At 28.0% G+C, this 17,271-nt stretch overlaps 2 protein-coding genes across 2 annotated transcripts in view; both read right to left on the bottom strand.

The window, feature by feature from the left end:
* The window catches only part of LOC148226276 (focadhesin), a 600,544-nt gene that overhangs the window by 68,489 nt on the left and 514,784 nt on the right, over positions 1-17,271 (bottom strand). The gene's annotated exons all lie outside the window — the stretch shown is intronic.
* The window catches only part of LOC148226289 (neurotrimin-like), an 82,979-nt gene continuing 72,732 nt past the window's right edge, over positions 7,025-17,271 (bottom strand). The window contains exons 8-11 of the mRNA XM_088203576.1: positions 8,939-9,088; positions 7,710-7,760; positions 7,580-7,648; positions 7,025-7,514 (exon numbers count right to left, since the gene is read on the bottom strand). Coding sequence (XP_088059702.1) covers positions 7,378-7,514; positions 7,580-7,648; positions 7,710-7,760; positions 8,939-9,088 — 407 coding nt within the window. The 3' untranslated portion in view covers positions 7,025-7,377. The remainder of the gene's footprint in view (positions 7,515-7,579; positions 7,649-7,709; positions 7,761-8,938; positions 9,089-17,271) is intronic.

The raw sequence follows: 17,271 nt of genomic DNA, 5'->3' as shown, positions 1-17,271 counted from the left end.
GTAAATGTTTTTTCTGCGCAGAATTATATATTTTAATAATTAATAAGTGCAAAAAGTTTATGTATTGTAAAAGGAAAAACTCACTTTTTGCCTTCGGATCTCGTCGACGGGAATTCATAATTTGAAGATTACATTACGACGATTGTTCATCTAGTTAATTAATGTATTCTTATAATCCTTACACACGTTATGTATATATTTCATTTTCATAGTTATAACATACCTTCTTAATTTGCAATCCGACTATTCATATTCAGTCAAATCGAACAGGCACATGACAGAATAATGAAAATTATTGTCGCGCAACAAAACGAAAATTATTGTCGCATAACAAAATTATTAAAACTGTTGTCATGTTTATAACGTCCATTTTGTTTTATATTTGAATGCTTATTTTTCATTGGTCGACAACAAAAGAATACATTAGTGGAGGCTCGAAAATCATCGTGTAAGGTAACAAAAAAAGATTTAATAAAAAATAAAATGTCATCAATTACCGCGACTCTCGATATTATTTTCGCCAAAGACATCTTTGTTTTTCTAATTAAGGTTTTCATCATTCTCTATAGGAATGTCATATTGGATTTTGTATACAAATATATCATGAGATTTCAAATGATTTATTAACCTAGTAGTTGTTGATCCTTTACATCCGATGATTTTACTACATTTATTACATACGGCAATCGGTGAATTGTGCTCCTTTCTATATATGGCATGTCTAAAATAAATGATAAAACTAGCAGTCTCAATTGCTTTGATTTTTAGAATATATATTATTAAAAACATATTTTTTAAATTAATTTTTAGTTGTCTCACCTAATAATAATTATAAAATCTAGTACACCAATTTTCACACACCTCTTTTACTCTCAACGATTCACATGAAACTGTTTTTACTTTGAAAGCGTAAAATATACAGATGTTTTGGTTTTACATCTCACGCCACAGCTGCACTCATTAGTCCGCAAATCCAAAAAAATTGTTTTCGATATTTTATATTGTTTGTTGCCATTGATAAGGCAAGTCAAAAAGACACAAAGTCACAAAATAAATTATTACGTCGTATTCCATTAGCGTATTCGACAACCGAAACTATGCAAAAAATCATTACCTGACAGTAATCGCTCTTATTCGGCCAGTAAATGCCAAACGCAGGACGCAGATAATTATATAATAATTTTTGAAAATATTTTAAAATTTAAAATTTACAAGAACTCGAGAATCGAGTACCCGAGAACTCGAATTTAAGATTATACTCTCGAAACATTCACAACACTGGAAGCTCTAACGACACATGAAATAACAACATAAAATTGGTTGCATCAGTGATTCGTCTATCACACCACTAGCATCCAAGCGAAAACGGTAGTGTTACCATTCAAGTAAAAATAATTCGCATTCCGTTTTCACTAGTCTTCTACCTATACTTTTAGGATATTTCTTGTATATAGCTCAACACTTTATGATTATATATAACTTTTATTAAACGTTTGTTATTAAATAATGTAAGAGATTGTGATTGAAATTAATTTTTTTTTTATTATTTTAGTATCTTGATATGATTATTGAAGATACAAATTGACGCGTTACATAATCGCATTTCATATGTGCGGTTCTTGTTTTACAAAAGTTTAGGATCAAAATTTTGAATATCTACGAAATATATCCCATAGCTTTCGTGTAGCAACGTGGAAAATTGTGGAATATCATTTCCAGCAATTTAAAGTACTATTTCTGTCGTTCAATGGATAAAGATGAAATTTTCAATCCCGTTGCTTTTAGTGTTATACGGAATATTCACTTGGATGAACACGCTTTGGTTTAATGTTTTAAAAAATTACAATTTTATTATTGGTATTGTTATGCATTTCTTATATTATATAAAATTTTAATTTAGAAAAGTGGGTATAGTGTAAACATTTATTATTAACAAAAAAAAAACAGAGCGTAATTCAAGTGGAAAACGTTTTCCAGCATTACGTCAAAGATATAAATGTCTATGAAAAAGATTAATAATGCTTATTTTAAAAGTAAAACTTGTTAAGAGTACTTATATCTATCCATACATACTACTTATATCTACCAATATTTTATCTAAATTTAATACTCCAAATCTTTTATTGAAATGTTCGTATTTATTAATATATTTTATTTTTATTTTAAAAGCATGTTATCCTGGTTTGAATGCATCATTTAATATAAATCTTTTCACTGTCGATGTTGACGGTTTTAAAAAAGTATATCCGGCTATACAAATGTTTGATATTGAAAAGCTTCAGCCAGCAGCATCTCTCGCCGCTGGCGCTGGGAAAAATGCAAGCGGCAAGCGCTTTATTTATTTGGAGTGTCCATCATCGTTATAAACGAGTTCTATAGCAACATGTTTAGAGTTGATCATCAAGTGGCTCCCTGTTCGTCGGATGACGTTCAAGAGCTGCTTCAATGTAAATTACGGTACCTACGTTCTTTCTTCCCATACCCATTTTTTCTCATTCAAGACTTATTGTCCCTAATTAACTGTTTACATTCGGGGTAACTCTATTTTTTATTCTTATATTAAACCAAACTAAGATTACTCGTAAGTTATAACATTTAAATTTTATTAACAAAAATATTGATCAAAACCATATAATGTGGGTAATAAATATTTAATTAGATGACATTTCAAATAATGTATAGTATTTTTAACTTTTGCACTAAAAATACAGATGCTTCAAAACAACAATGATTGTTACCGATTTATAAATAACTTCGAAAACAAGGTTTTAAATCTCGATCCAAATATTGAATACTCTGTTAAAGTTTAACAAGACTTAAATAAAATTTGCGCGCAGTTTGTAGTTAGATTACGCAATTCCTTGAAACTTATCTAGATATTTTATATGTAATTATTTATTAAAACAAATCTTTTATTTTCTTCTTACGTATCTATCGCACAAATTGAGAGACAGGTGTATCGAGACCTAATTGAAAACTAACATATAAATTCTAATTAATAAAAAATGTAGCAAAAATAATAAAAACTTATCAATGATACTTAAATAGTTGCTCAGGGAATCTTAGAAAAATAAAATGTTTTATTTTTTACCTAATGTTTCAGTATACGGTTATTAACAATTAGTTTAACAATTGGCTGAACAAGTATTAGGGCAGTATAAGTAAAAACCAATATATTAATCTATTTAACGCCATGAACGATTAAGAGACATATTTTAGGATGCACAATTTTATAAAAAATTTTAGTCTTAGAACTCTTCATAGACAATAACGTTAAGGGCTTATAAAACTTAATTTTAAGATTTAGACCAGAATATTTCATGTACATAAATACATTTGCAACTGCAAAAGCTTCGTTTCTAACATGTAACATTTCTAACATGTAACAATGTGTGCTGATAAAATATACAATGCACTTCTATTCATGAAAAACATTGAAAAATTCATTGAAACCTGGTTTTATTTATTTATTATAAATTTTTATTATTTAGTTTGCGTTTAACGAAAGTTTTAGACAAGAATTTGAAACTTATGAATAGAAATCGTCGATCTAAAATTTCATATGGCATAGAAGAGTAAATTATTTAAACTCTCTGCTTTGCCAAATGGAATTGAAATTAATAACTTCTGGAAAGTTATTTCCACTTAAGCGAATTTGCACAACGATATGTTTGCATAAGTTCGTATATTTGTAAACAAGATTTCTCATTCATGGAAGTTATCAGTAATAAATTAAAATTCCGCATCACTGATTGTAATTTTGTGAATTATCTTCCTATTGTTACTATTTTAGGTATTTTCAATCTAAATATATTTATATTAAGTAGCACTATATATATTAACCATAAGGTTTAAAAATAATGAGCATTACTGGTCAAGAGTTTATGAACATTGTTCTGATTTTGACTGCACGGTTTTTTAACATTTGATTCCAAATTAAAAATACATGTAAACAATTACATTTATATCACGTTTATAGTAAGCAACATTATATTAGTTAAGATATGTTTTCAAACACCCTAAATATTTTAATTTGATCATTTGTAGCGACTTAAAAATATAATGTCTGTTTTACGTAGTTACTTTATAATAATTAAAGAGTTAATTATATACATTGCTTTTATTTTTTGAAGTACTTATAATTCATTTATTTTAATTTAATTCTGATCAATCGTCAGAAAAGATTTAGCATCGCTGTAATAGAGCGTCGTTATCTAGCATTTGAGGCCTCTCTCGACCCTTTTCACTCGCAAACGAAAAATTGCTGAATAGAAATCTGGCAAACTAGTTTTTGCATGTTCGTTCGGTCACATAGTCATCTATGTTCATATCACAAGTGTTTCTATGAGCATTGCTAGTGGATTTATTTTTTTTAAACTTTAAAAAATATGAGCTGAATATAAGATTAAGTTACTTGCAACTTAAGGGTCATTTGCGGTATGTTTCAAAATTTTTAGAGTTAGTGGTATGCATTATTGATTCATTATAGTTATGTTGTATTATTGTATCACTTTATGTGAAAATATAATGCATCCAAAATAGGTACAGACACATTTACTTCAACGAGTACGATAATTCTATACTACAGTTACGAGAGTTAAAAACCCGAAAATAAAATTAAAATGTCAACGAACAATATTGTCTCTTGTGCTTGATATTGTATGAATTTAGGCATTACACTTTAGATGTTCTGCTAAAGTAACTGTTAAAAACCGAGTCGTAACGAGCTCGTTCAATTTTTATTAAAGACAGTGCATTAGGTTATTCGGTTTAAGCATTCACGCTTACAACGGTGTTTTGACAACATAAAGGGTGTTTATAGTGATTTGGGTTCGTAAAAGAGCGAATGTCGACTATCGCGTTCCCACGTGACCTTTTACACTTTATGTATGTCCTCGTAAACGTTCCCAGTTTACGGGACAATGAGGGGAGCTTTTTATTGTTTAGAGTCCCGCATGCCCCCCAGGGGGCGAGCGGGGAGCTAAAGACCGACGGATCGAGACCGGGCCCCATCGAAAGTTTTCCTCGACCCAACTTGCTCCTTTCAACGTGAAAAAATGAAGAAAGGGCGATGTGAAATAAATTTGAAAGGATAAAAATTGAAGACGTGATGCTTTGGTGGCTCTCGTCGAGGTGAGAAGGTATGAATAGGTGTGCTCTATAAAATTTCAACTTTAATTAGATTTTCAACTAACGACAAGCAAAGTTGGTCCTCTTTTCTTTGCATAAACTTTTCTGGGGCATTTTGTATGGAAGTTTAGCCAGGGGCGGACGAATCGTTCTCTCCCTTTCGACGGTCCGAGGAGCAAAGAGGAAACATAAGTTAATGTCTCATTCAAAATGTTATTAAAGTTAACGTTTATCTTAAAGAATTAGTTCAAAAGGACATACAGACGTTCTTATATGTATATATTTAAGGCGCAGTTCTGGTAACATAATATTACATATAAAAAGGATATAAAATAATATTTTTCAGATACGATATGAGTTAAAAACATAATGAAAACAACAGTTTCAGTTATCAATGATGTTTATTACAATATAATGTTTCATTTGCTGACCGTAGCAACTTTTATTATGTTCCATTTTTCTATTCAATTCTTATTTAGAATATAGTGAATAAAATTAAATATCAAAGTTATTTATATTTATAATTCTTATGAGGTAGCTGTCATCAGATAATTAAAAAAAAATATACTTTGTAATTATCGGACGGTAACGTCTAGTCGGACCTTGAAAATTTAAATTTTTTCCAAAAAAGGTAATCTTGAAGGGGAAGTTAAATATAAAAATGATTGGCAACCTTATGTGTAGATGATATTAATAATTGATTAAAAATGAAAACTTATCAAGCACATACCTTTTAAATTTTATTCATTCAGATAAATATAATAATAAGTAAATATTATTACTATAGCACATGCCATAAAATATAACGATTAAATGTCTTTAAAATATTTTTTTTATAAGTCCTCAATTTATTCATACTCTATCGTGCTTAGGGTGATTGTAATTAATAAAAAATGTTATTCACACTGATTGAATTTCCTAAGTACCACAATTATCCAGTCAAGATTGATTAAATATGTAGTACATGTTCTATTACATAAGCAAAAAAAGAAACTAATTTATTTATAAATGTGTAAAATTTATTAAATCCAGAGAACATTAGCGACAGGACGTACTAAATTGTCTGTTGAGCTTTATATAAAACTATGTATCTTCATGATCAAGCCACTTGGGCTAATTTATATGGTCATTGCACGCGAGCCAACCAGACCCTACATCCACGTGCCAATAAATTTGTTGGCTAATGCAGCCAAAAGTGTTGGTAAAAATACATAATTACACTATCGGCTATTAAACGATCCTCGTTTATATCTGATCCTTAGTTTGTTTTTATATTTATAAAAAAATACATAAATTAAATATATATTTATATGACATATAAAGATGTTTAATACACTTACGGAAGATTAGATGCAATTTATCTAAGTTAAAAGCTTTAAGCTCCCTTTTAAAACTGCAGCTGCTTCCTATTAAGCGCAACATAATAGTCGCATTAAATATGACGTAAATTTGAATAATGAGACACACGAGTGTTTTAGAACATGATATTATTTTTCACGCGAAATATTTAAGGTAAATAATATAAACAAAATATTTGTGTTTTAGTGACATTTATTAGGACAATATAAAAATATTACACATTTTATTTAAGCAAACAATATTACTTATAATATTCATTATATAATACAAATAGCTTTTTTGATTAGTTTGCTTTATACTTAATAAATACTACTGATTTTTATATATAATAATAATTACTAAATTGTTCTAATAGCTAAATGATACTGATGCTTGTTTTTTAAAAAATATATGTTTGTTGTTTTATTATATTTAATACTTAATTATTAATAATTATTCTTATAATAAACATCACATAATTTCTATCAAGCGCTTTCATATGATATTTTGACAACATGTAAAGCAATTGAATTAACTTATTCTATAATACTTAGTTATAATATTCCTCATGCATATTCAGTCCTATTTTAAATTATCTTTGCAGCAAGGAACTTTGGGATTTTACAACAAACATAAGTTATTATTTTTGTACGACTTAAAAAAATAATATTCAAAAAAAATATCAGGTTTTATTAACTACATTAAATATAACTATACTCGTTTATTAACCAACACGAATGATTGCCGTTTCGTAAATTTATTAAACGCAATCATTTTGATATGCTCATTGTCTCTTTTCGTTAAAATATTATTTTTCACTCTAGTTTTTCAATCACTCTTTAAATATATCATAAAATGATATGTACATGATTATCCATGCCTAAAAGTTTATTTGGTCATCCACTGTATTTAAATAAACCAATTAAATATATGCGTTAATATAATAGCAAATAATATCGATATTGACGATTTGATATCGATTGAGATTTGACTCGAATTTCCATCATAATCTTCGTCGTCAATGTCAGAGTTTCTCATTTTTAAATCTGAAAAAAATATCAATTATAAATTGTTATGCTATTACTAGATTTACACGCAATAAAGTAATAACCTTGTGATCCAAGAATGCCATCGCCAATATCGTTTGAATCGCCAGCATTTGAGACTTTACGGGTCTTTCCTAGAATTGTAATAGTAAGGTATATATTTATTTTAATTTTATATGCGAGTTATTTTAATACCTTTTTTGTAGCTTGTTTCTGTGGCTGACTTTTGGGTGGTTCGAGCTACAGCTGAAAAAATATAATCTGTTAATAAAAATAACAAAATACAAAACGTCAGACATTAAGATAAGATATCAGATCCTGAATCATTTTCAACGGATATATGACATGGTACATCAGAAACTAAAAATAACACATTTGCAATATTTTTTTATCTATTGTATAAAATGATAATGAAATCAGTATGCTTTCATTAGATTTTCATAAATAGGTAGCATTGTTTTGAAAACAGTTTTAAAGGCTATTTTCTGTAGTAAATGAATAGCGCATTTCTTTAAAGTAAAAGTGATTAAATCCTATCTTTAGATACTTTAAAACCTGGTAGTTTTCTAGTTGAGGAATGTATGATATCTGACTCTGTTATTCTCTGCTATCTTATTGAGGACTCTATATAATATTTTATTAACAAAATTAAGCATTTTTAAAATTGCATATGTATGGATTAACCTAAGTTTATGGTTGAAATTTTTAACATTGAGCAACATAACGTTTGTATATAGTATAAAAATGTTTTTTAATAAAATACATGAACCCGAATTTTAAGATATATATCCCTTTTTGTATTTTATTTCTTTTAACATGTTGTTGACAGATAGTCCAGAGGAAACTTACATCCCTCCTATAATATGTGCATACCTCACATATTTATAACTTAGTTAAATTAATCAAATACGCACCATTTATCATATGACGTCATTCGAATATAATTACCAATAAAAGAAATATTTTTGTTTTTCTGTATTCTATTTCTCTTTAAATTATTAATAAACCTTTTTTTATCGGTCGTGTGCAAAAAATAAAATAAAAAGTTAAATGTGGCGCGTTTAACAAATAGCAGTTGTTGAATTTGACAGTTCGTATTTTTGGTTTAGCATCATCGCAAAGCAAACGATCCTTTCAAACGTCATTAAAAAGTAAATTGCTATACACAGTACAACGGCAGAGAGAAGAGAGACAAGCTTTGAGCAAAAATAAAAGGGTAACTTAAACATATATTTTTCATTGCTTTCGGATTCCGGACGGGTTTTGTGGCGTGCACAGATTTGCGGACTCCAAACAACGGTTCCATCTCTTTTCGTTACAACTTTTGACGGAATTAATTCCGTTCAGACAAACAAACAAATAATACGACATAGCCAAAAAATAATATACATAAATATATTGAAAAATGATTAATTAATACTCACGATAAACTTTAATTGTGCCATCTGTGTCCCCTAGAGAGTTTTTTGAAACACATTTATATGCTCCAAAGTCTGAGGGTCCCATTGCTTTTATGGTTAACTTCATGTGCATTTTGTAAGCATTGTCTAATAACACAGGTTCAAATTTACCACCTAAAACATGATACATATATATGTAAATATAGATATAAAAACAACTCTAATGCAAATCGTGACAATACATTATATTATATAATACATCATATGCTATGAATAATTTATATCAAAAATATTGACTATTTTATTTTATTATTAAAATAATAAGGAATAGTTATCAGCATATATTTTTTGTAAGTAACAGATCACAACAGGCTTTTGAACAAATCAGACTATTACATTAAAAAAATATATAAAAATTATAAAATTAAGGAAATTTATCTGAAAAAATAAATTTAAATATAGGTTTGTAATTGCCGAAAAAATATTGTAATAATATTTTTTATATTTTCTACCTTTCTGTCACATCCTGTGTATGAATGTGTGTATCTGATATATGATATTAATAAAAGTTATAATATGAAAAAGTTGGTTGAGATGAGTACAATAATACTTTGTTAAACTTTTGCGATTCGTAGTATACCATTCTCCGTTGGTATATTTCACAGAAATATCAACTAATAATAAGTGATTGAATATGCAATCTTTTTTATCTATCGTATACACAGTATGAAATAGATTTAATTCGGCAAATAATACCAGCAAATTTTTATAAATGTTAAGTTAGTTTATAGTTTTAATAAAAAAAGTTTTCCGATTATTGAAACATATTTTAAGGATAATATAATAATTAATATTAGCAGTAAAATTATGTAACTTAATACTATTTTTCTGTAGCATAGTTTGATAAAAAATGTTTGCTCTAATCACTGCTTCATAATAAAAAATAATATGTCGCTTAAAATACACATTGTTTGTTTTGTCAATATAAGAGTCAATCTTTTTTTACTGTTTTTATATTAATTTATTATTCTGTAAATAAATAAAAAAAACGTGTAAAGCAAAATTGCATAAGAAAATCTGCTACCATTGACCACAATCTGAATGAATTTAAAAACAAATTACAGAAGTAAAATATAAACTGCATAGAATATGAATTAAAAGTTAAAAAAAAGTATTTCTTAAACAGCTAAAGGTATTTTTGTAAATATTTATTATTTAATTATTTATTATTTTTACTTATGTTTTAATTATTTTGCTTCTTTAGCCCGTATTCCGTACCATATTTTTAATTTAAGTCCATACCGATCGTTCCCACTATGACGAACAACCGTTACGTACGTTTTTTTTCACGATTTTTAGAGAATCGAACCAGATAAAGGTCTTGGTTAAAATTGTTACAGCTAACTGCGACTTGCTAAAAAATTTTGTTTATCAGAATTAATAAATAATAAATCTAAAATATTCGATTGAATATTTGTGTGAATATAATGTAGAAACGTAAAATAATTGCTGTTGCTGAAAGAAAACAAAACATTCAGTGGAATGCTACAAATACATAAACCCGAGATTATTATAAGGTTACATACAAGATTACTAAATCTCCAGAAGCTATATTAACCATTATGTAAAAATAATTTTATTAGATAGCTAACAGACAATAATAAAAATTCTGTTTCCACCCTGAAGTATTGCATTTATCAGACGGTCGAGAGTAGGAAAAGCAAATGATCTCTCCCTACTCTAAACTAACATATAAGTGCAAACATGGCGTAGTACACTTATTGTCATCAATATTTTTTACCTAGAACTTATACAAGTCAGACTTTTTTGCCACTTTGTTTCAAACGCAAAAAAATATAATGTTTCTAAGAACGGATTTTCACACTCATTGAAAGAAATTGAGAATCATTACAATGTTTTTAATCTTAGAGAAAATTTACCGTATCATTGCTATTGTTACATATTAAGTCACGTACCATTCAAATAGGAGGCAAAATCTTAATACGTATAATGCGTTCGCCTTTTACTGAGATTCGTATTTTATAGAGAAGAACTTTAAAGTACTGCTAAAGAAAAGCAGTTTGTATAAAATGGGGTGCTGTCAGCCAATTGAGTAAAAAAAATTATAAAAGTTTAATCACCAGGCTCGTATTCCATATATATTATGATTCGATATTCTTAATTAAACATTCGATCAATGATAAAGTATAATCGAGTTCATCTTGGCCACTTAAGACAACTAGCCTATGACAGTTGCATCTTTCACTAATGTAAGATATTGAAGAGATAAAGTAAGTTGGTGCATGATTGAAATTACCATACATTATTATACCAGTAATTGAAAAATCAACTAATTGAAATTATGCGTGAAAATTTTGCTCATGAAATAATAAATATTACAAATAAAGCGTATCAATTCGTGCAATATAATCATTATTTGCAATTTAGATTTTTTTTTAAAAATGACTACGTAGAAAAACACAGGGTCGCTAATGGCTTTTCACCCCTCCAATAAACACCCGGTGATTTAGGGCATAAAGCGCATTTCTCTCACGTGCTATTCGCATTTCAATGCAAAAGTAGCTTTCTAGCCCGCCCGGGGTGATCCGACGCGAAAAATCGGGGCCACGCTGAAAACGGAGCCGAAAACTTTTAATTAAAATCAAATGGTCCGTGGTGGCAAAGTGCGGCCCTGGCGCGGCAATAGTTATTTAAATTGCTTGTTTGTATGTACGTGCGTGCGTAATTGTTCCTTAGCACAGGCGCCGAGCAAATATTGCTTCCAGCCCGACAATAAAAGTTGCCGTAATTTTGGCTCACAAACGGCTTTCATTCGTGATTTTGTTGCACTGCCGCATACAATTTAACACACGCACGAACACTGCCAAAGTCGAGAAGTTTTGTCGTTGTGAAAGTACAAATACTTTAGTAGGTTTTGCACAGTAAAAAGAAAATAAAACCATACTCGATTTAATGTTTATTTTAGGTATTTCAGAAATAGAAATTGTTCTGAATTAATTTTATTAACAGGAAAAAATTTTAACGTACAAATATGTGGATTCTAATTTTAATTTTAATTTGTACGGTCCCAAATCAATTAAAAAGCAATTAAATCACATAAATCCATACGTAGCAATGGGTTACAAATTATAAACGAATAACCTATTATAAACGATAAACATTTAAATTCATTTTATAAGTCAACAAAGTGAATTTTTAATGGTGGGTGGTAAATATAAGGGGATTGACCAGAACTATACATGTAACTAAATGGCCTGCCGCTATTGCGGCATTAAAAAACGCTATTGTATACTAATAACATAAACCTCATACTAAACACCAGTTTTAACGATTTGGCAACAATGTCATTATTAATTTTTTTTTTTATATACATATGTATTTATAGGCTTTAAAAAAATCATATTTTATTAAATATTTGTTGTTTTAACGTTTTTCTTAAATATACTAAAAAAATATTTATTTTCGCTTAGATTTATTTTAATGATATATTTCATTTCGAGTATCCATGTAACAATAAGGTTTTTCTTGTGCTATAACTACATAGAAAAATTATTGCTCTAATTAAAATTTTATACTTTATTAGGTCCTTAACATTTTAAGCGCCGCAAAATATTACAAACCGTTTTTTTTGGCAAAAACAAAATCTATTAAATATTTTTTTTTCGAAAATGTGTCGTGGCATATTATGACGATGTACAAAATTAATATACAAAGTGGCAATAGTACTATAATTTACCCTAAAAAACACAATATTTTTGCCCCTCCCAAGCCAAGGTTGTCACATTACAAAATATAAAAATAAAATAATTTAAAAATATTGTAAAATATATAAGAAATAAAGGTTTATTTAATACATATATATAAAATCAATTGATAAGGTTGCCACATAGCTAATAATAATAATAATAAAAGTTAATAAAAAAATATTTAGATATTTTCAAAAAGATATGTTTATATAAAAATAACGTCAAATACATGCCATCCGTGAGTTTTATTCTCGTTAGTATTTTTTATTATCTTAGGAGGTGTCACTATGTGTTAAAACATTTTACGTTAAATAAAACACTTGATATTAGTTAGTAAAATAAGTACAAAGTGAAGCGCGTTAACGCGTTAATTTTGCACATGCTTAAGGCACTGAAAGGGTTAAGATGTCTCTATCATCAAATTGTTATATATTGTAGTTTATTAGCCTAAAACTAAAGTGTACTTATTTATTCCAATGTTTTTATATATTCTTAAAAATTTGGAAGCATTGTATTTGAAGAAATGAAAGCATCTTAATAATGCACTGTTAATAAAAAAATATTTATTCTTTTTATTCTAGATTTTTAAGATATTTTATAGTTTAATTTTATGGCACGTCGCGTCGTAACTATTTATCAGTATTTTGTCACCTTTTTTTAATTCATATATAGCTTAACTTCCGTTAAAATATTTTTATCTATAATGTAGGTGCTCTTACATTTTTATAACACACACAGAGGCTATGTTGTAAAATATAAAGTAAAAAACGCAACATGTTTTAAAGGTCAAATTTGAATCCTGGGAATTATTCTTTATAAAAATACAAACTTTTACGATACGAATACTTAAAGCTGGCGTAAAATGGGATTGTTGAATCAAAAATTATAATAATATTTGTATTACAATAAATAATATGATAGTAAAGATAATGCTTTATATAATTACATCGATTATTTTACTAATTTTCCATCACTACCGTTTCCACTGGGATCCGTGTGACGTGGCAGAGTTAAATTCCGCCAAATGAGAAGTTTATAATTTTTTATGTGCGACATTGCTACTAAAATTTATTTTAGTAGCAATTTACACGTTTTTGATATATGTATGTTTTTACACCTTAAGAGATAAATGAGTGATTTTCTTAATTAAGAAATAATTAAAAATCTGCTTTCACTGAAGAAAACAAAGAAAATTCTTTGTATATGTATAATATTTGTATCAAAAGGAATATAGACATTCTCCTTCTGAACATAAAAGCAATTTTGTAAAATTATTCTATTAGCTTAAGTATTTTTATGTAAAATAAACAGTTTGGTATTTCAGCTAAATTATTTTAAAAAACCGTACAAAATAAATTAAATATAGGAATGTGTGTTGTGATTTTATACATAAATTTTTTAATTATCTTAATAATATGTTCGATTTGTAAACTTGAGTAGCGTCTATTTATATTTTATATATATATATTTTATATAAATTAATGTTTACTGTAAATAAAATATTATAATATTGATGGTAAATAAATAAATAAATTTTAAGTGGTAAACACACTTTAACTACTGAATATCGAATCATATGACTCATCACATATGAAATGTTTATATCAGTAACAGCACATTGACATTTATATTTTTTTTGCAGTTAGTAAAATATCAATCAATTTTGTTAATAAAAAATAAAATTATTAATTATTTTCAAAATGTATTTCATACTCAAATGATACTGAATCAAACTATGCGTAAATTTTAAATAACCTTGGGTAAATTTTTTTTAGCATCTAATAAAAAAAATTATCATATTTTTGCTACGTTTGAAAAATATATACATATGTATATGCGCATATATTTTATTCATTAAATTATATAATAAATTTACTGGTTCTTTGACTTTTGTGAGTTTTCTTTGAAACGTTCAACGTTGCTATACATACGTGTAACTTTTAAGATCAGAAATACACGCACGCTCATAAATTATCGAGGAAACGTAAAAAATCCATAATAAAGCAATTACAATGTTTACAGCTGGGAGAGAAAGAAAAAAAAAACACAACAAAGTTTACGCGCTGGGCAATCAGCGGAGAAATTGGGCGAAAAATAAAACTAAACCGACCTTCATACTTTTATTAGCGCCGACACTTTATACAAATATTTATTACTTGCGAAAATGAACCGAAACTCGTTTACGTTTTATGCTGTTAGTGTCGGGAAATGAATATAGCCTTTAAATTTTTTACGATTTTCGGCAATAAAACGGCGATCCGAAAACGTGTATTATATTATTGTGTCGGTTTAGTGATAGTCGTAAAAGGAAATATGTATATAGTACATGCGGCCACACCCGCAAAAATATATAAACCTCTTTCGAGCTTAAAAAATAACTGATGCAATAAATTTACACATCAAGCTCGGTTGATAAAAAAATTGATTTATATGTATTTTAACCTGATGTTTTTGTTGAAAATGCTATTAACTTAAAAAAATTGTTTGATTCTTAACAATTAATATTTTTCATCCCCAGTTATATTTTAATATTATATTTTCTTTGAAAATAAATTGAGAATAATAAAAAATAATTTAATATATTTTATTAAATGTAAGTAAATATCATGCAATTAATTATTTGAAACTGATGTAAAATAAGATAGCTCAAAGAAATCACAAGAGATGAATATGGCTTTATAATATGATATCCAAGTAAAGCGATGTACTCTTTATTGTTGGAAAGAATTCAATAAAATTCTGAGATATCACTACAAGAGAAAGTACGTGCCGTATTCGTATTTGTATTCTAAGTGCCTTTTTGTTAGGGGTGTTAGCATACAATTCGTTGCAATAATGGCATAGCGTCTACCTAATTAATTAATTTTTAATGTTGTCAACCCATCAGTGTTTGGTGACTTTCGGCTGTGAGCTCTAGAGAACCCTAGCGAGTCGCGATCGCGTCCCTTAATCTTGACCGTTGCGGCCAGGATGTCAGGGTTTGAGAACGCTTCTCTCGCACGAGCCATCTAACTTCTCAATGCACTTGGAAAACACAAGGATGTTTTAGGCGATAGCTATGAAGAACTGGAAATTTTTTGTGGGATGGTGTTCATATAATTTAGATGTGCACTATAACTCTTTTTTATTTATTTATATTTAAATGTTTGTTTTTGTTTATACAATAGTCATCATGACGCGTTGGGAAAACTTGTCAAATAATGATGGTAAGATTTGTAATAATAAATTTAAAAAAATATAAAACTAGATAATATAAGAGCGAATATTTCAATCTCGTTTGACAACACTGCTATCTCTGCTGGGATTGAATTTAAGAAAAGAAAAGAGTCATTTTCTTGATTTAGTTAATTTTTAAATAAAGTATTCGTCATGTTTCAAAAAACAAAGCAGGCGCAGGATTGAATATATCTGACTCTAAATAAGAAAGCAGTTTTTCATTCGTTTGACAACACTGATTTTTCCGCTGGGATCCACATGACGTGGTAGAGCTTATAAACAGAATTATATATAAGAAATAAATGAATTTTTGAATTTAGTTAAACATGAATAGCTATATGTTGTCACTGAAAAATATTTTTTTAAAATGAAGTAATTGCTGGTTATCAAAAAAAAATATATAGAGCAGACAAGAAAATCTCTGACTCTAAATCCATAGTGTTTGTTTTGAAATAAATAAATAAGGTAAGTCACTTCAAAAATAAATAGTCTTATGTACTTCTTTCCTTACTTTCTAAATATATGTATCTTATGCAATATTTACTATTAATACATTTTGGTAACGCAAAAACCGTGACAGTAGACAGTAGATTTGAATTAGCCCATTTTTTTAAGTACATTACATATTTTTTGAAAATACTTTTAAAGAAATAAAGTGTGTACATAAGTATATTATATTAAAATACTAAATGTACATATATTTGAATATATTGGTTGAAATTCCTAAATTTGAAATGTATTTTTTATGTGTGGATATAAAATTTAAAGCTCATTAAAGACAAACAAATTCGGATAAGGCTCTAAACTGCGCATAATTGTGATATAAATAGGCGAACCCGAAATTATTGTACGAAAGCAATAAAAGCGGGGTAATATCGCGTGACTTTCGGTTGCCGTAGCGCTGTGTGTAATTATTAAATAAAATCATATTTTTTTAATATTCACATTTTTATTGCGGGCTTTCTAGAGTGTATTAACTTCGTGGCGATCGGAAGAAAATTACAGACGAATTCGGTCGCCGGAAAAAGGATAATTTAAATCTTATCAAAGAAACAACAACCTTTGCGGTTTAGCATACACTTAAACGTTTCCAAAGTAAATTATTCGCGATCCGAAAATCTACTTACGGAAGGCGCGAATTGATGATAACGCGGAAATAAATCGCTTTTCATTGATTTATGCAGTTAATTTGGATTTAAGTTGTTTGGGAAATTTAGCTGAATAGCAAAGTTGCTTGATCGATTCTATCTTAAACATTCGGCGGAATTCTTTCGCTTAAGCGAATTATTATTTTTCGCCTTCCGGTGAAATGTATTGATTAAAAAAGTTTAACGCTCAGTATACGTACGATGAAAGGTAATATATCGTATTTAT

The sequence above is a fragment of the Plectrocnemia conspersa genome, unplaced genomic scaffold, assembly GCF_051122295.1.
Source record: "Plectrocnemia conspersa isolate PC_06_02 unplaced genomic scaffold, ASM5112229v1 ptg000014l, whole genome shotgun sequence".
Classification (NCBI taxonomy): domain Eukaryota; kingdom Metazoa; phylum Arthropoda; class Insecta; order Trichoptera; family Polycentropodidae; genus Plectrocnemia; species Plectrocnemia conspersa.
The sequence above is the reverse complement of the archived record's forward strand: the minus strand, read 5'-3'. Positions and strand labels throughout refer to the sequence as shown.